We start from the raw sequence: 20,000 nt of genomic DNA, 5'->3' as shown, positions 1-20,000 counted from the left end.
TCACATTGCCGTTCTGCCTTCTGCTTTTTATGGGTTGTTTTAAGCCCGGGATAAATGTAGCATATATGAGCCACTGGTTCTGTGCCACTGACACAACGTGTTCCATAAGCAGAGGGCAGCTCAGCGTAGAGGATGGGATTTCAGGGCTGTATGCTCCTGCCAGGACAACCCAAATGCAAACCTGCCGCCAACAAAGGGGTACCGCACTCGCTGTGTTGTGTGAACAGAGCTTCATATGAGTACCACAAAACGCTGCAACATGGACTGCATAGAAAATGTGCCATAAAGTTGAGCCATCTGTCCGGGATTTACATTCTTGCTGGTTGCATGGATCCAACAAGCGTACGAAGCAGTACTGTCTCATAAAGTGTGATTCCACTCCTTTATGATTTAAGATTTAAGGCAGTCTGTCTGCCGAGGAGAGCGTACACAAGGGTCCTACCCTTGGCCTCTATACATATAGCAAAACAGCAGACCTCCTCGACCCGTGATTAGAAAGCAGGGCATTAAAATGCAAACAAAACAGGCCAACAAATAATCCTGATTCTAAACCTGTCCTTTGTGGCGTGACCAGATAGCGGACCTGGCGGTGGCTCCCCTGACCATCACCTACGTCCGGGAGAAGTCGATCGACTTCTCCAAGCCCTTCATGACGCTGGGCATCAGCATCCTGTACCGTAAGCCCAACGGCACCAACCCGGGGGTGTTCTCCTTCCTCAACCCTCTGTCCCCGGACATCTGGATGTACGTGCTGCTGGCCTGCACCGGGGTCAGCTGTGTGCTGTTCGTCATCGCCAGGTACTAGAGAGAGGCGGGGGTTCCTGGATTAGCGAGGATTAGTGTGGAGGGATGTAAGGATGGAGAGAGGGGCGGTTTGGACGCGGGGATTGAAGGAGAGAAGTGTGCAGAGAGATCTAGAGGTCAGGTTATGAACGAGGGCAACGGCAGATTGGACGACAGGAAAGGTTGAGTTGTCCAGTGCAGCTCTCCGAAGAACTGCCAGAACTTATTTACTTTAACATACAGGCACTATACTTGGGTATATGTTTTATAAATATGTATATATATATATATATATATATATATATATATATATATATATAAATGCATAATCCTGATTGAGGAAAAGCAGATGTAATTTGGATTTGTGGAACCAACATGATTGCTCTTAAGAAATATCGTTATCAAGTCCCGCCACCTTAGTGCAAGTATTTTCGTTGTTATTTAGAAGCACCACGTGTAAGCTGCCACTAAATCTCTGCCTCAATCATGGTTTGCTTTGACTTGAGAACTAAACCAGCAAGAAATAAATTGCTTTCTGGGACCAAAATCTGAATGCACTCGGTTTTTCATCTTCAATCAAATTGGACTGGATGTTAGTGTATTATTATACGTGGGGATTCTATAAATCGACCAATAATACCATACATCATTTCTGCTGTTGTCTCTTGTGTCTTCCTTCATAAACCGAACACTAACACTATAATCATTTCTGCTGTTGTCTCTTATATCTTCTTACATAAATCAACCACTTATATCAAACATAATTTCTGCTGTTGTCACTTCTGTCCTCGCCAATAAACCTAACGATGATGCTATAATAGTTTATCCTGTTGTCCCTTCTGTCTTCCCTCATAAACCTAACAACATAACTATAATCATTTCTGCTGTAGTCTCTTGTCTTCTTCGATAAATCTACCAATTATATCATACATCATTTCTGCTGTTGCCACTTCTGTCTTCTTTACAAAAAACTACCAATAATACCATACATCATTTGTAAGGTTTCTTTTCTGTCTTCCCTCATAAACGTAACAAACACTATAATCATTTCTGCTGTTGCCTCTTGTGTCTTCTTCCATAAATCGACCAATTATTTCATACATCATCTGTACTGTTGTCCCTCTGTCTTCCTCCATAAATCGACCAACATGACTATAATGATTGGTCCGGTCTTCCCTTCTGTCTTCCTCCATAAATCGAACAACATGACTATAATAGTTTGTGCTGTTGTCTCTTCTGTCTTCTTCCATAAATCCTTTCCACTTCTTTCTCCCCCCCCCCCTCAGGTTCACTCCCTACGAGTGGTATAACCCGCACCCATGCAACCCGTCCTCCACCCTGATCGAGAACAACTTCACGCTGCTCAACAGCTTCTGGTTCGGCGTTGGGGCTCTCATGCGACAAGGTATTCAGGAGACAAGGTCACCAGCCCCCCCCCCCCACCGCCCTCCCAGGGGTCGACCACACACACCCCAGAGCTACATCCATCCGTTAGTTAGACGTCTGTGCGTCACACCGTCCACCCCTCTGTCAGGGTGGTCTGCTGAACTCTGAGCAGGGGGCAGCAGAGAGTCTAGTGGTGCCTGCTAATCCTCAGCAAACACACCGTCCACATCCAATTCACCGTGACTCCCCGGCCACACACGGCTCACCGCCAGCACCACCAACGCTGCATCCCGATGGAGGCTGGAGCTGGAGCTCAATGAACGCCTGCTTTTATCTACCTCAGAGAGAGAGAGTGAGAGTGAGAGTGAGAGAGAGAGAGAGAGAGAGAGAGAGAGAGAGAGAGAGAGAGAGAGAGAGAGAGAGGGGGGGGGGAGAGAGAAAGAGGGGGGGGGAGAGAGGGGGGAAAGAGAGAGACAGAGGGAGAGAGAGAGAGTGAAAGAGAGGGGAGACTTAAAGGGAGAGAGAATAAGAGAGAGAGACTGAGAGGGGGAGAGAGAGAGAGAATGGGGGGAGAGAGAGAAAGGGAGAGAGAGAGGGGAGACTTTAAGGGAGAGAGACGGAGTGTGAGAGAGGAAGGGAAAGAGAGACAAACAGAGCGAGAGAGAGTGAGCGAGAGAGAGTAAGAGAAAGAGAGAGAGAGAGAGAGAGAGAGAGAGAGAGAGAGAGAGAGAGAGAGAGAGAGAGATTGATATGATATACCAGCTCCCTGGTGCCGGTGCTTTGAGGGTAGTTTACAGTGGCCTTGGGCGTTCTGCAGGGTGCAGTGTGTTCTGACAGTAACCACTACCTTGAATACATGGCAGTTCAGATGATGCTGTCTATCACCCCAAACGCCCTTTCTTCAGGCATTGGCCTATAAACGATGGCACATGTTCAGAGAACACGGACATATGTTCAAGAAACATGGAAAGGTATCCCTTAAAGTTTCCTCCTGAAATTAAACCTCTACCTAAATGTAGAGATATTTATAGTTCCATGATTATTTGCGCTGTCCTGACGCTCCTATTGAAACCTACCTGCTTCTTTCAAATTAAACTCTAAAAAGACTCCTTAGTTACATCTATACCAGGCAAGCCATTCTTTCTCACAAGAGGCTGTAAGAAGCTTAATTTCTTTCTCACAGCCTCTTACTGTAAATATGAGTTTTTAAACCCCCATGGTAGCAGTAGAAAACATACCCATTTTAGGAAGAATCAAATACTCAGACTGGGGGGGAAATCCATGTATTAGGGTAAACCTATTTGTTTTAGCTGTGAAGGACTATGGATTTCATAATTTTGCCCATTTCCTACCTTATGCTACTATCTGGAGCACACACTTACACACACACACACTTACACACACACACACACACACACACACACACACACACACACACACACACACACACACACACACACACACACATACACACAGACACACAGACACACACACACACACACACACACACACACACACACAGGTACACACACACACACACACACACACACACACACACACCCACACACACACACACACACACACACACACACACACACACACACACACACACACACACACACACACACACACACACACACAGTCACATTACCCATCAATACCCATAAAACTAGTCCAATTCCAAACTAAAACAACTATTCCTATACCACTGCAATTCTGATCCCTCCTGTTACCCCGCTGAGCTACCAACCAGCATATTGGAGGATGAAAGGCTAACAAGCGCCAACATCCACATAGCCGCGTCCCCAGCACTAACTTATTAGCTCAGCAACCACCGTGTTCCCAGCGTGCCGCTCCCCCATCTCCCCGTCGCTCTGTGCCCAGGCTCGGAGCTGATGCCCAAGGCTCTGTCCACGCGCATCGTGGGGGGCATCTGGTGGTTCTTCACCCTCATCATCATCTCCTCCTACACGGCCAACCTGGCCGCCTTCCTCACCGTGGAGCGCATGGACGCGCCCATCGACTCGGCCGACGACCTGGCCAAGCAGACCAGGATAGAGTACGGCGCGGTGAGGGACGGCTCAACCATGACCTTCTTCAAGGTAGGGTCCGGAAACGGGTGGTTTTAGGGGGGGGGGTCAGTCTGCGGGGTGTCTGGATGATCCAAAACCCTCTTAAGAAGAGCGAGACAGACCTGAGAGCAGATGCTGGAGACTCTGGCGTTTTTTCTATTTTGTCGATAGAATGGTGCAAATGATTTCAGATGTCCATTACAAGTAAGCAGGGCCCAAAGGGATTTGCAGGCTTTAATGTACTCAAGTCAACTTTAATAGTTATGTTTATAAAATACTGTAGCATTTGAATTACAAATTACAATTGATGTGTAGAACTTGTTAAAAACCTTTTATTTTTTTGTGACTTTGTGGCATCTGTTGTTGAATATCTATCTGTATGTCAATCACAACCCTTTGTTTTGGTTTCAAATTAGTTTCACAATAGGTTCATCATTGCATGATTAGTTTGGTGATTGTGTGTTTAGGAATATATAAGTCACGGTTTATGGTCTCTCGTCTCCATACCAACACTAGCTGTCCCCCCCGTGCCCTGTCATGCATATGCTGTGAAGATAGGCATGAATAGCAGCATAATTAGCATTGTTTATTTCCCATCAGCCCTCAGAAGGTGTGTCTGCTTAGGTGCTAACCAGTGGTGTATAAAGTACTCAAAAGCCATATTTAAGTAAAAGTACAGATACCTTACTGGAAAATTACTTAAGTAAAAGTAAAAGTCACCTTTTAGAATAGTACTTAAGTAAAAGTATTAAAGTATCTGATCTTTACTGTACTTAAGTATCAAAAGTACTTTTCTGATATTAAATGTACTTAAGTACTGAAAGTAAAAGTACAAGTAACTGCTGTTAATAAAAAAGCAAAGGGTCAGAATTTTTAGAATAATGGAGTTTATTTCAACTAACACAAACACAATAGGCAAAACTCCACAAGGCCATAAACACTTCCGGTCCAACCTACCTCCAGGACCTCCTCACCGCTCATTTTAAATCAAGGACACTCAAACCTCCTTGCAGTGTTAAAGTGTGCTATACAAATTAAATTAATTAGGTCGTGAAGTTTCTAATTTTTTGATTGAGACCTGTATGATTTTGCTTCGATTATTGTTGTTTCCCCTTCGTTGTTGATCTTTTTTGAAAACATCCTTCCACTGCATATTGCAGTCCATTTTGCCATGATCTGGATGCTGTCGCGGAGTTACTCCAAAAAAAAATCACTGACACTGACAGATATCGTAGCCCGACCTATTATCCTGCAAGCAAGCGCTGGTACACGTTACTTAATATTGATTTTGGTGTCATCCAGGATCGCGGATTTTCGGAAAACTTAAGTCCCTGCCCAAAAAGGGTATTTAAATTAGCTTTGTAGCAAAAATGGCACATATACAGCGTATTGAAGTGTATAAGATAGTGTTGTAATACTGCGTGTACAAACCAGCCTGATACAAATAGTAGAATTTTGATAGCCCTTGCCCTCGTCCTAGCCATGCATTTGTGTGTTGACAGTCGTAGGAGTTTTGATCGACGTAGCAACAGTAACTAAGCAAGGGGGCTTTGCGAACGTGCGCTGGGACAGCTGATTCGCCAAACAGGCTCGCAGGCTGTGTTCTACCACAGTCCCCGACGTTATTCTCATATCTCTTATGATTCTTTTTTTTTTTTCTAAAGATGAGTTGATTTTGTAACGAGTAACGAAGGTTTCAAGGGAAATGTAGTGGAGTAAAAGTATCCGTTTTCTTCGCAAAATGTAGCGAAGTAAAAGTAAAAGTACAGAGAAATATAAGTAGTAAAGTAAAGTACAAATATCCAAAAAAACTACTTAAGTACAGTAACGAAGTATTTCTACTTCGCTACTATACAACACTGGTGCTAACTGCACTTCAACCAAACTCTCTCTTTAGATTAAGCTTGAATCAACTCACATACACGCATGCACGGCCACTGCCGACAACGACAACAGCAACAAACATCAGCAACAACAGTTATCAAAAATATGCAAATGTTGTTTACTCTGAAATCAGTGCAATGGTAATATATTTTCAGCAATGGGAACATCTGCAAAATGTGCTGATACAAACACACACAACACACACACACACACACACACACACACACACACACACACACACACACACACACACACACACACACACACACACACATGCAAACATGCACATACGCACACACATGCCAAACAAACACAAACATACACACACAAACACAAACACACACACACAACCAGAACTCCTGCTGGGCCAATCTGACCTAAATAATGATAGGCAGGGGGGTTAAGGGAGAGCCTTTAAAAATATGTACTTTTTTATAAATCACTGTTTCAAAGCCCAGCGTGCATCTGCGTTATCCTAGGTTTAATCTTGTATCCAGCAGTCTTTCTATGTTAGCGCAAAACTTTAAATAATTAATCAAAAGTCAGATTTGTGAGTGACTACCTTAGATCAGTATGAGGCATACTCGTAGCAACTTTCCCTTGGCCATGGCTTCACTCGCTACCCCCTCCCTCCCTCCCTCACTTGTCGCCAACCCATCCTGCATCCTGGTGGCCCAGCATGGGTGATCCGCATGGGGCTTCATCCCCACAGATTGCCGGCTGTGATTATGGCTGCCTGGATGGGAGGAAACAGACAGCGTTGATGGCCCAAACAAATTGAATCAGCCTGGGAAGATTTAGATTGCAGCTGTCCCATTTTTTCCCTTGAATTTCTCCTTACTGAGCAAGAAGAAATTTATACACACACACACACACACACACACACACACACACACACACACACACACACACACACACACACACACACACACACTCACACACACACACACACACACACACACACACACACACACACACACACACACACACACACACACACACACACACACACACACACCTACACACACAAACACACACACACACACACTTATTCACACACAGATACGCATACGCACAGAATGAAATGCACAGACACATAGTTTATAAATGCAAAGGATAATTTGTGTTAATTGGTGTAACTAACTAGATGTCATGCATTTGTCATCATATACATATTTCCATCTGCATAGAAAATTAAAAGGTAAAAATAGAGGGTTAAAAAATAACCTTTCACAGTTCTACAAAGGCGCAAACCCATGCAGTGTCCTCCAATGCATTTTCTTGCATCAGAAATCAAAGATCTCCACCTACGAGAAGATGTGGGCCTTCATGAGCAGCAGGAAGAACACAGCGCTGGTGAAGAACAACCGCGAGGGCATCACGCGCGTGCTCACCACCGACTACGCCATGCTCATGGAGTCCACCAGCATCGAGTACATCAGCCAGAGGAACTGCAACCTCACGCAGATCGGAGGCCTCATCGACTCCAAGGGCTACGGGGTGGGGACGCCCATAGGTGAGGAGGAAACGTCAGATCACAGGAGAGGCCCTCGTCACGGTGAATAATGGCACAGGTCATTAAAGGGGGCCGGTAATGGGTGATCTAATCTTGGATCAAGCCGTCCTTCTATGTTATGGCAGAACGTCTGGAGGGGGAGAAGGTTTCGGAGAATGAGCCGGAAACCGAAAACTGAAGGTTTAGAGTGTTTTTCATTTTGTTTCGGAGATATTGTACCAGGGACAAGCTGATTTGCGCATGGAGAGACAACTTTCAGAAAAGGGTGTTTTATTCCTGCAGTGATCCACATGGTGTTGAATTTGAAACTCAGAGACAGTATTTAATTGTTTTCTAGTGTTGGCCGAGCATGTGATCGCTGGGACGAGCCAATCACGTGCTTGCTGATTCCACGTTCCAGCATCATGATCGGTAGAAACAATTATGAACCAAAAGAAAGTCTCCCCAGTCCCCCCAGATGTTAGCTCGTCTTCCACGATCAGAGTACAGATTATACATCTAATGTCTGATTTGGAAGACGAGAGGTAACTTTGCTCATTGGATCGGAGACAGAAACTTTTTGAATGGAAGTCAGACGGCCACAAGCACTTCGCAAATGTTTATCGAGCGCTGAAAAGCAAACCTGATGCAAGGGCATGTTGGGCTGAAAGGTACGAAATAGAGAAGGTTCAGAAGCACTTCAGACTGTCATTCAAGCACCAGCAAATACCAGAGTCAAGGTTCTCCGGTCAATAGCCTCTATTGTATCCAAACTTACGCACACAGAAATCTCCTCTTGCCGTCAGCCGACTGACAAGTGCAATAATTGACCCTGCATATTGAGCTATTTTTCCCTCTATTCTGTGTTAGGGCAACTGGCCTTGCAATCCTTAACCTTGAATCAATACAAAATGTAAATGTTGGCAATGCACTTGTGGCAAGAATGTAAATGGTATTTTTAATATCACGAATATTGCTCCGTCCTGACCCACCCACTGAACGATAGTTATTTTATTTTAACTTTATGATTGTAGGCGTAGCCGTCTAGGCTTGTCCGGTGCACGGGACAAGCCCATAAGGCGAAGCCTAGGCGTGAAATGCATGAAATATAACCTCTTACACACCTACAATGAAACGCTTCCACATCCAAACCCAAGCCAGCCAGTCTCCCCCCCCTTAAAGGTGGTTAGAGATCTCCACACGACCTTCTCTGACGTCTCCAGTGTGTCAAGCAGTAACCTTCCCTCTCCCATCTACGCCTTCCCCTGTCCCTGTGTGTAGGTTCTCCTTACCGGGACAAGGTGACCATAGCCATCCTCCAGCTGCAGGAGGAGGGCAAGCTCCACATGATGAAGGAGAAGTGGTGGAGGGGCAACGGCTGTCCGGAGGAGGACAACAAGGAGGCCAACGCCCTGGGCGTGGAGAACATCGGGGGCATCTTCATCGTGCTGGCGGCCGGGCTGGTGCTCTCCGTGTTCGTGGCCATCGGGGAGTTCATCTACAAGGCCCGCCGCAACGCCGACATCGAGGAGGTGAGCAGGAGAGAGGGCAGGGCGTTGCTTCTGGAGGGGGGGGGGGGGGGATTTGGAGGGAGACCCTGGTGGGTAGGTCCGGTGTTCAGAGGATGATATGGTACTGGGAGGCATCGTCATGGTGTAGGAGTTGGCGAATAGCTACGGCGAGGGGATCTGAGATGGACTTTTTGCTACGTTTGTTTTGGGCAACTTTGTCTTACGTTACATGTTGTCTACATTCTTACCGTTGGACAGAACATGCATGGAGGCATTTTAATTCCCATTGATTCTTCTTTTAATTAATTATGATATGTTCTTATTTCTTATATAATTCTTATATTATATTACATTACAAGGTCAATACATGGTCCTGGCATATGGACCTTGTGCTACTTGTTCTGCTGCTATGGGCCGCTGACACAACTAATCAATGTATATGAAGCGATGCCAAATCGTGCCATCATCAGCCAAGCTTCCATGACCTCTGCAAACCAAAAATGGGCACTTTTGACCCGTCGTCCAATCGCGATTCACGAGGTTGGACGACGACGATGTCCGATGTGATCTGATGGATGTGATGTCACCTCTCTTCCTCCGCCGCCGCCGCCGCCGCCGCTCTGCCGTAGCCAGGCCTTCTGTTTCTTTTATGGGGTGCAGTCCCACGAGTCCCAGCGGCATGGCTCCGCCTCCTCCTCAGGCACCTCCCTGTCCACCGACCTGGAGAGCAGGGGGCTGCTGGGAGACGACCTAGAGTAGCCAAGCCCCGCCCACGCGCTCTAGAGCCTAGAGGTTGGTCACCTGTAGCCAGGTTCCTCACTATCCCCCCCCCCCCCATCGCACCCCTCCCCCAACAAAAACCTACCTACCAAACTTCACCTTAACCTGTTCTAAAGGATCCCAAAACTGTCCCTCTTGACCCCAGTGACTTTTCCGTTCAGTTAACTCCCCCCCCCCCCCCCCCCCCCCCCCCGCCTCACACACACACACACACACACACACATACACACATACCCCCTCCCCACACACACAAACACCCCTCCTTGTGGTGGCTTGTGGTTGTATTTAGGAGATTGCTTATTTCCTAAGCGTAGAGTATTGTGTATTGGAAGCATGCCTGCGTATTGAGTGTATTCACCCTGCCTTCATTTACAGTTATTGCTGCTTAAGGTGCACTTCAATGGATTAATCCTCTGGGTGGAAAACAAGTGCCAGCAATAAGAACCCAACTTTTGGCTTCCATTGTTGAAGTCATCTTTGTTACATCACCTTAAAGATGTGTTAAGTAGGCTTCAGTTAGTGAAAGGATGATTATATATTTCCACTATATAATTATTATTTCCACTAGAAATTGGTTGTAACTATTTAAACAAAGACTATCAACTGGTATAATTATATATGTAAAATGAAAGTGGCTCTTTTGACCATACGTTGTATGTCATAACGTTTCAGTGGGTTGAAAAGATAGAGAACCCCTTTCGGCCGTTTTTATTCCTAGCCTTTTGTTCAAGGCCAGTGCACCTTATAATAAAGTCCTCACTGCCAGCACTTTAATATTAAAATGAAAACATGATCATTTTTTTCGTTTCAACCTCTCCTGAAAGGGGATTTGTGCAAACTAGTGCAATGTTAAACTGTATAAATGACTTTGTAATTGCAGGGCAAAAGCAGCAGCCTTAATTGCTTGGCCAGTGTGGCACATTCCTTTGTGGCCGAGTCATTCTGCAGTACAAGGCTCTTTCTGGGAACTAGATCCAGGCAGCTGAATCAAGTATAGAGAGACAGGCAATATCAATTAATTGTATGAATTGTTTATCTCCCTTTTGCATGACCTGTTTGAAAGTTGCGTGCTTTAAAACTTCAGCATGTTCTCTGTTTATTTGGTTGGGTTGGAAACCGAAAACCCTCTTTATCAGGTAAGTTATGCAAACTCACAATTAAGTAGATATAGTGATGAGTGTTGCAAATCTACACAATGTAATTTGACATGTCCCACCTTCTGAATTCACAGCATTCTGCTTGCAGATGTCACATATTCAAAAGTTTTGTGTCATCGCTCTGTCAGATTTGAATGTAAACAAATGAGGCTATAAAACTCATCAGCAGCTAATATAAACCAATGGTTTTTTAAATCTTGCGTTATTGTTTTGCCTTCTTGGCCAGGAGAGGGGAGAAAAGTGCACGGTTCATTAATCGTTAACCATTAATCAGCAACCCTCCCTAGGCGTTCCAGTCTGCATTTTCCTGCGTTTTCTTGAGACCTCCAATACACATCAGCCAGCACACCCCATAACTGTAATTGAGTGCCTCAATGCCTAAGTCTAAATTGCTGTCCCTCTTTTTTTTTTTGGTAGTGCGAGTCTTTAACTGCCATCATGGAAGAGCTGGGTCTCAACATTCAGTGTTGCAAACCCAGCAAGAAGAGCTCTCCTCTCTCCAGCGGCAGGGCAGAGTCCCACTGCATATTCTGTCAACCCCCGCCCGTTCAGAGGGAGGCGCGGACGGGATGCTGCAGCACCTGAATCCATACGCTCTCAGACGGAAGACGTGATGAGAGACTGTTATTTTAAATGCCATTGAGCATTCCTCAGCTGTGTTTGTGAGCTGTGTTATGATATAAAAATCAATGTGCAATCTTCATCAACACCGCCCCCCCCCCCCCAATCCACTCCCCCCACCCTCCTCTTCTCCCCCTACAGCTGAATGTTTATAGATGTATGTAATGTACAGGAATAGGCATCACAAGTAGGTTTCAATGTGTGTGGTGCATTTGACTAGAGAGAACGAGGGACAGATGGAAGGTGAGTTCCTCGTGTCCCCTTGTGCTCCTGCTAGTGTATAGCCACATACCGTTCTGAGCAGATTGAAGGCGTCGGAGCAGGCATCATTTGTAGATGTCCCCCTAACAGGACTTTGTTACCACTGTACTGTTTTCAGAGTAAACAACTTTTGCATATTTGTGAAGACTTTTGTCCTACTGGATTGTTGGTACGATTTTCTAAAGCAATCTTGTGTGTGTGTGTGTGTGTGTGTGTGTGTGTGTGTGTGTGTGTGTGTGTGTGTGTGTGTGTGTGTGTGTGTGTGTGTGTGTGCAGCACATGGTGCTGTACCACAGGAAAGCTGAATACTTCCATCGCTGAATACCCATCCCCTTTTTTGGTATAAATACACACGTTCACCCCCCTACTTGCAATTCCTTATCCTCTGTGCAGTGCATGTCGATCCCCCTCCTGTATTTGCCAAATGACTGCCAGTCCTTTAGGTCTATTTCTACCTGCTGAGCCAGGCCAAAGTGAAGAAGCAATGGAACAGGAGGGGAGAGGCAAATGTGGAAAATGACACCCTGTTCCTCCCGGCTCCTTGTTCCCTCCACCTTTCCCTCCATATCTCCCTCGCCCTCCTCCCGCCCTATCCCCCCATCACCTTTTAAGCTGTTTTAACACCAAGCCAATCTTTACCACCCCCTCTCAGATGCTCCATCTACTCCTTAGTGCTCTTTTCGACCTGTACCCCCCCCACCTAACCCTAACCCCCACCTAACCCTCTCACTCTCAGTGGATGTGTCTGAGCCTCCATGCAAAGCCTGACAAAAAGACAACACACCAGTGGGGGAAACAGCAGCATTGGAATTGTCCTGGGAAAGGATTGCAAAAGCAGTTTTTGTTTAACCCAGGGCAGAACGCCCACTGAAAACCCATAGGGATAAGTAGCGATGGATTTATGGCAAGTTGCTGTGTGAGCGATATCATGGTGATTTATGCCCGCATGGAAGTTTTTACTATCACACAAGACCAACTATGGGCTCAGAAAGCACACGTAGGAACTCAAATCTAGTTGGACTATGAGAGAGATGGAAATAAAGGAGAAAGAAATAGAAAGAAAGAGAGATAGACTGAGCCTTGACTACAGAACTCCTGAACAGACATTACGTTACACTTTTGTAAATTAACCGACTTGCGATTATACCTATCCAATCAGTCAATTAAATAAAATACCAAACCTGTAATAATAAATAACATCAATGACTGCAAACATATTCTGGAAAATATAAGCTTCCAGAAGGATTTAACGTTTCACTTGGTGGGGTTGAGTGTGTGTGTGTGTGTGTGTGTGTGTGTGTGTGTGTGTGTGTGTGTGTGTGTGTGTGTGTGTGTGTGTGTGTGTGTGTGTGTGTGTGTGTGTGTGTGTGTGTGTGTGTGTGCGTGCGTGCGTGCGTGCGTGCGTGCGTGCGTGCGTGCGTGCGTGCGTGTGTGTGTGTGTGTGTGTGTTGATTTTTATGCATGCTAACAGTCCGCCCAGGCTTTTCTTAATCTCTCCTTGTAATGAGTTTTCTCTTTTTTGGTATTGAGATTAATTCTGGGATTGGGCTGTGGCCAATGTAATAGCAGTTAGGTCCCTCTAATCTCCTGAGCCCATAATTCTTAATCAAAACCAAAGTCAGTATTTATTTTTATCATTATCTAATCCGCCATGAACGAGGCCATGGATTATGTCTGGCCGCTGCTCTGAGTCACTTCCTCCATGAGCACCTGAAGACCGTTCCAGAATCTCACCACCTTCATGTCATTCAAGAAACATGAAGACATCAGAGGTTAGGTGACCTGGAACCCAGAGAAGCAATAGAGATAAAAGACAACAACATCTAAAAGATTCATCACAAGAATATTTTAATGATGATGACCCTAAACATCACACAGGCACGCACGCACGCACGCGAGCACATGAACACAAAGGAAGAAAAACAACGTTATCTTATGCTAATTAGGCTGCTAATTATTAGATTCTGTGTGATGAAATCAAGTGAAAGAAAATTCATGCAAAGAAATAGAAAATTAGAGCACAAGAAATGTATTTGCCTCCCCACACTTTTACCACAAGCATTTTTATAAATTAAAAATACCATTGCTTTGATCTATACGCACTCTAATTAGATCTCTATAAGAATGTATTTGAAGTGCTGAGAGCATTGAGGCATATGAGAGGGATTGCAGGTGAATTGCAATCCCGCTCCCTAACCCTCTTCTGTTGCTTTAACCCTTTAAAAGTACAAAAAGGAAACAAACACCCGGTACTCTTTTTTAAGGAAACCGAACTCGTTTTCAGACATCTGTCCATCATACCATTAGACATTTTAAACATGTATGCCGTTAATGACCATAGCCTACACATAGTAAATGCTGCCATCTATCGGTTCCAACGGATTCGGTAGCCTATGGAAAGTTACTATTGCGTTCATTGTAGCCTACGACATATAGGCCTCGTTTAGGCCTATAAAGTGAAACAGACTGCAAATGTGGGCTACAATAAAATAAAAAATAGACAACATATTAAACGAAAGGCACCTATAAATCTCTCGTACATTTAAAGAGCCTACAAAAATACAATTAATAAATAAGAAGAAATAAAAGTTTAAGTTTAAAAATACATTGTCCTCTCACTATAGTTTAAGACAAATCGTAGATACAACGTTTAACAAAACACTGTTTTGTCTGAGTATTAAGTTCTAACCCTTCCCAAAAGTAAAATTCAAGGATGCTGTGTTCTTTTCTTTTTTTCTTCCAAGAAGCAATTACAGCAGAGGGTCAGATCGAGCCACCGCATCATGGCCCAGCTATTGCGACGGGCGGTAGTCAACCAGTGTGGTATGAGCATGTGTCACTCAAAAGCGCGCTTGTGCTATGGACATTTTTGTGCGTTATAGTCATGTCATCTGAGACATTTAATTGGATCCAGGGTGCTACAGGGGTATAGCCGGATGGCATTATATCAATGCCTGCGCCCTGTTGTGTTGCTAATGCCGTGTTGTGTCGCTAATGCCGCACGGCCGTGGCTAATATGTCACCGAGAGCTGCAACACTAGGCTTGAACCCGCCCGCGTTGCAATCCTGCTCTACGCCAGTGGCTGCCTTCACAACGGTGTGGACTATACCTACCTTTGTTTTCTCTGAAATACGTGTCGAATAGTCACAAAAAAAGGTGTCAGTGTCACTTTTCACTCCCAAGCGGAACAGCAAAGTGAAGAGGAAGTCAACTTATTTCAAGCAGAAATACTTTCCCCCTTTGCTGGATAACAAATTTGGGACGCGCGCTGCTGAGAGAGGGGTTTTCTGGTGGTTAGAGGATCCCGCTCAAATAGGCGCTGAAGACTGAAGTGTATCTACGGACCAGGAGTGAAAGATCCGGACTCTCTGCAGTGGTGCGGTGTCAGGTAATTAAATAAATATAAATAAATAAATCAGTTGGTTCTTCTGGCCTCTTTTCCTCTATCCTGCAAAGGATAACACGAACATGAAACTAAATTAGGCCTCTGTTTGGCCAGATAATGAGTAATTTCCTCTGTACAGCTGACGATCACAGTTAGCAAATATTCATAATCTATTGATAAATTCAAATATTATTCACATTATATGATATGATATATTACTTTTTTTTGCATTATAATAATAATAATAATAATAATAATTGCCTACTAATCTGTATTACAACGTACAAAAACCAAGTAATAATAGTATCCACCTTGTGTGACATCGTAGGGTTTGTGTGGGGTTAAGGCAGACACCCTGATATAAAAAGCCTGTAGGACTACCTTTATCCAGGGGGTCCGAGCCAAAGCCCGGCAACAGTGCCAGCCTTTCAAAGCCCTCTAATTATTTAATCCCAAGTGCAACTCTCAGTGCATGATGACACTCTGATGTTGCAGAGTCGAGTGTGTGTGTGTGTGTGTGTGTGTGTGTGTGTGTGTGTGTGTGTGTGTGTGTGTGTGTGTGTGTGTGTGTGTGTGTGTGTGTGTGTGTGTGTGTGTGTGTGTGTGTGTGTGTGTGTGTGTGTAAAGTAATAATAATGGTGCATTAACTCACTATAAATGAACACTGCAATCTCTTCTATTATTTCCTCATGCTTTGCATAAAAGCCTGCTTGATCCGGCCAGGGCTGTTTACACCCTTATTATTATTCATATTATTATCATGGTTATTAATGTAGTTCCATATTGTTCCTGATAATATTGACCATGAGAATCATCTCAGAACCTTTGGGGTCTTGCTTCCTCACCTTCTCATGGCCTGTTTCCCATGAAGGGATAAATGATCACCTCAACCAGAAGAGTGTCCCCAGACAAATCTGAAGTTCGGATTGCCTTCAGCCTCGACAGCACACAAGGTGATCACGCACACATACACACACACACACACACACACACACACACACACACACACACACACACACACACACACACACACACACACACAAATTCACACTCACGCACACCCACACGTACAGCCATGAACACACATGCACACACACAGACAAACACACAAACATTTACATGCGCGCACACACACACTCACATGCAAGCACACACACACACACACGCACACACCGACACACACACACAAACATCCAAGTTGCCACTACCACTACAGTATATTAAAAATAATAATAAAAATTGTGTGGTGGTTGCGCAATACAGCAACTGATGTCGTCCTGCCCTATACTCTTGCTGCATTTCCAGCGATGTGTGGGGACACATGCACTGCATTCTTCCCACCAAAGCAGACCTGCGGCAGCCCTCTCCCCCGCTCACACCCTATCACTTTAACTGGGCTCATTCTTCTCTGCCGTGGCGGGAACAGGTGCTCTCATCTATTTCAGTACGGGCGACGCCTATTACAAACACACTACACACACATGTGTAGTCCCTCCTGCATCTGCGCCCCCCACACACACACACACACACACACACACACACACATAGACACACGCACCACACGTATGCACATGCTCCCATGCACAGACACATGCAACCACACACACACACACACACGCACACACACACACGCACACACACACACACACCTATGTTGTCCGTCAGGATGCTTGAGTGCAGCGGAGAGTGGCATTGTGTTGGCAGCAGCTGCAGTCCGGCTATACAAGGGTCAGGTTTCCCTTGTAATGCTTCCACCCCCCCCCCCCCCCCCCCCCCCCCCCCCCCCCCCCATCCCAGCCCTTACTGCGCCTGATTCACTGTTCAGCTTTTAGAACACTGGCCTGTAGGCCTTTTTAGAAGCAGTTAATACTTAGCATTCTGCCCTGTCCCCCACCATCCCCTAGGGAACACCGTGCTTGCATTTTGTCTCTCAGAAGGACAACTTGTTGGGCTGCCTCCGGCAAAACTACAACTCAATGACCAATTTACTCTGAGAAAAACGTTCAGCCTGTGTTTCACTTTCATTCCCAGCCTTGGTAGCTTTGAATTATTTAGGACTGTCGCACGTGTGTCATCAAATTTTAATTTTAATATTTTTAATTTGAACTAAAATGAAAAAATCCTGAAACCCTGGGGAGGTCTAGTTCTTCGGCCTCCCTCCAGTATTTGCTCCAGGTTCTGCTACCCCTGACCGGTTCTGTTCCCCTCTCCCCCCTGGGGCAGGTTCTTGGGGTTCTTGTCTCTTAGGACTCATGTTTCTCAGTGGGTGAAATGAGTCCAGGGATCATCGACTAGTCCCTCCCTGAATCCATGCCAGGCGTAGTTTTGGACCCTGCTCTGTGTCCATCCCAAGTATATATATATATATATATACATATCATTCCCTCCATCTTAATTGGCCCCATGACTGTTGGCCTCTAACAACCCTGCTTTTAGAAGGTTGCATCACCACCCCGGCATAACTGACGAGGCAGTTTGCCTTTTGTAGTCTGTCTGTCTGACCGGCTGATTTAGTGTCCTCTCTGCATGCTCGTCTGTCTGGTTATTTGTCTGGCTGTCTGTTTGTGTGTCTTGTCTGACTGTTTGTGTGTGTGTGTGTGTGTGTGTGTGTGAGTGTGTGTGTGTGTGTGAGTGTGTGTGTGTGTGTATGTGTGTGTGTGTGTGTGTGTGTGTGTGTGTGTGTGTGTGTGTGTGTGTTCCTGTAGGTGTGTGTTAGTGTTCCTGTAGGTGTGTGTGTGTGTCTGACAATGTTTGTCAGGTGTGTGTGGGGGGTCGGCATTACTGAAAAGACAGGTGTCCCACTTTGTCTGTCGCTCTGTCCGTCTGGCTGGTTGTATGTCTTCTCTGCATGTCTGTCTGTCTGTCTGTCTGTCTGCCTGTCTGTCTCCGCCTGTCTGGCAGGTTTTGTGTCTTCTTTGCCATTCTGTGTGCGTCTGTGTGTCTGCTTGCCTGTGTGTCTGGCCACCTGTGGGTCAGACACTCTCTATATATCGACCCATGTCCTATATGTTTGTTGTCGTCCTTTGGGCTGGCACCTAAATATATGTCAGAGCTGGTCTGCATCCATGCTCCATCTAGAGAAATTCGGTCAGCTCAGCAGATGCTGCTGGATGTACCCAGGTGCAGACAAAAAACAAAAGGCGACAGAGCCTTCGCTGTGGCCGCTCCTAATCTTTGGAACAGTCTCCCCCTGAGTCTGAGATCTGCCCAGTCGATAGAACAGTTCAAAACACAACTAAAGACTCACTTTTTTACATTGGCTTTTAATACAGATTAAGATTTTATTTTATCTTATTCATTGTTGTTGCTAATATGCAATATTAAGCCTTCTTGTTCTTTGTTTTGTTTCTTATATTGTATTTGTGTACAGCACTTTGGTCAACTACTGTTGTTTTAAAATGTGCTATATAAATAAACTTGACTTGACTTGACTTGACTTTGTTGTGTTATTATGGGTCGGACTCACACGCGGGTCCTGCGTGGCGTACTCTTGCACCGCGTGTCGCGTGTCATTCAGCTGACGAGCCATTAGTGCGGTGGGGCTGGGCTGACACACGGCCCATTTATAAGTAAGGCCGGGGCCAGCTATGCCCTGCTGTCATAGAGCTCCATATTGTTACACCGGTGGGCCTCTTCTGAGTCACTCAGTCACCGGTTCACTGGAGCGAGGGCACCAGAGACTCAGGAATCAATTCAGAGGTCAAACTAATACAGATCCAATGATCTGTTTTCATGTCTGTGCCTGTGAAAATTTTAAGATTGTGTATCAAGCAAACATGATATTAAACTTATGTTTGATTGGATCCTGTTAGATCGAAACGATGTGGCCGAACTGTCTCCAAACTTCCCAGACCTGGAACAGAGATTACAGGTACAACTCACTACACTACAATATGACACAACACAACATGTTAATACAAAATTATGAGCTTATACTTTTACTGCAGTCAACATCACAGATTTGTAGAAAAACAGGATGTTGGCAATTTGGGTTGGGACTAATTAATTTATAGATTTAATTGATAATTTGAACTGCATTCTCTCAGAGAAGACCACCATAGGAACTATTGGATGGGATATTTAGTCTGCGCACTTAGATTTGGAGACCAGATGACAAATGAAAAAAATAACCAATTTGTTGAACCGATGCATTATAGGATTTAATGAAATTAGTTAACAAGGGCAAAAAGGGCAATTATGAAATGGCATTCAAAGCGTCTTATTTCCATCATATGATTATAATCATAAAGTGGCTAGTGGCTAGCTAGCATTAGCGTAGATGAGGAGCTAATTACTGGTTAAAATGTTAAGCCTGCCAGACATTTAATTGATAGTATTCAATGTGAGATTTATCTCTTCTCTTGATATACATGGAATAGTAAAGCCTCTGTGATTATACTATTGACATCATTTTGAAAGGAACTAAGAAGCAGAACTTTTTGTGTTTTTATCACTGCGTCGTGGAGTCATATGACCACTAGATGTCACATGTTTCACTTTGTATCTCACGCTGAATACATGAGAGGCAGTTGCTGGCTATTGCAAAAAGGTTTCAAACGTTTATTGGACCGTAGGTACTAGGTAGTATATGTTTGTATACAATTTCAACATAATTACAAGATAAGGTGAGTATGAATGCAAGCAAGTTTCGTTATTGGATGTTT

The 20,000-nt window shown here is 44.8% G+C and overlaps 2 protein-coding genes across 5 annotated transcripts in view; both read left to right on the top strand.

Moving 5' to 3' along the window:
- grik1a (glutamate receptor, ionotropic, kainate 1a) overlaps positions 1-12,090 on the top strand; it is a 20,407-nt gene extending 8,317 nt beyond the window's left edge. For 2 of the 4 annotated variants that reach the window (XM_060057359.1, XM_060057358.1), the window contains 7 exons: positions 575-798; positions 2,070-2,188; positions 4,054-4,271; positions 7,416-7,641; positions 8,902-9,152; positions 9,761-9,923; positions 11,486-12,090. In XM_060057359.1, the coding sequence (XP_059913342.1) occupies positions 575-798; positions 2,070-2,188; positions 4,054-4,271; positions 7,416-7,641; positions 8,902-9,152; positions 9,761-9,923; positions 11,486-11,682 (1,398 nt within the window). In that variant the 3' untranslated portion in view covers positions 11,683-12,090. The remainder of the gene's footprint in view (positions 1-574; positions 799-2,069; positions 2,189-4,053; positions 4,272-7,415; positions 7,642-8,901; positions 9,153-9,760; positions 9,924-11,485) is intronic. The other 2 variants (XM_060057360.1, XM_060057361.1) reach the window with 2 other exon arrangements.
- A 2,612-nt stretch (positions 12,091-14,702) lies between these two features.
- map3k7cl (map3k7 C-terminal like) overlaps positions 14,703-20,000 on the top strand; it is a 12,840-nt gene continuing 7,542 nt past the window's right edge. The window contains exons 1-3 of the mRNA XM_060057370.1: positions 14,703-15,339; positions 16,208-16,289; positions 19,149-19,207. Of these exons, the coding sequence (XP_059913353.1) occupies positions 16,214-16,289; positions 19,149-19,207 (135 nt within the window). The 5' untranslated portion in view covers positions 14,703-15,339; positions 16,208-16,213. The remainder of the gene's footprint in view (positions 15,340-16,207; positions 16,290-19,148; positions 19,208-20,000) is intronic.

The sequence above is a fragment of the Gadus macrocephalus genome, chromosome 7 (genome assembly GCF_031168955.1).
Source record: "Gadus macrocephalus chromosome 7, ASM3116895v1".
NCBI lineage: Eukaryota > Metazoa > Chordata > Actinopteri > Gadiformes > Gadidae > Gadus > Gadus macrocephalus.
Note: the sequence above shows the minus strand (reverse complement) of the source record. Positions and strands in the feature narration are given on the sequence as shown.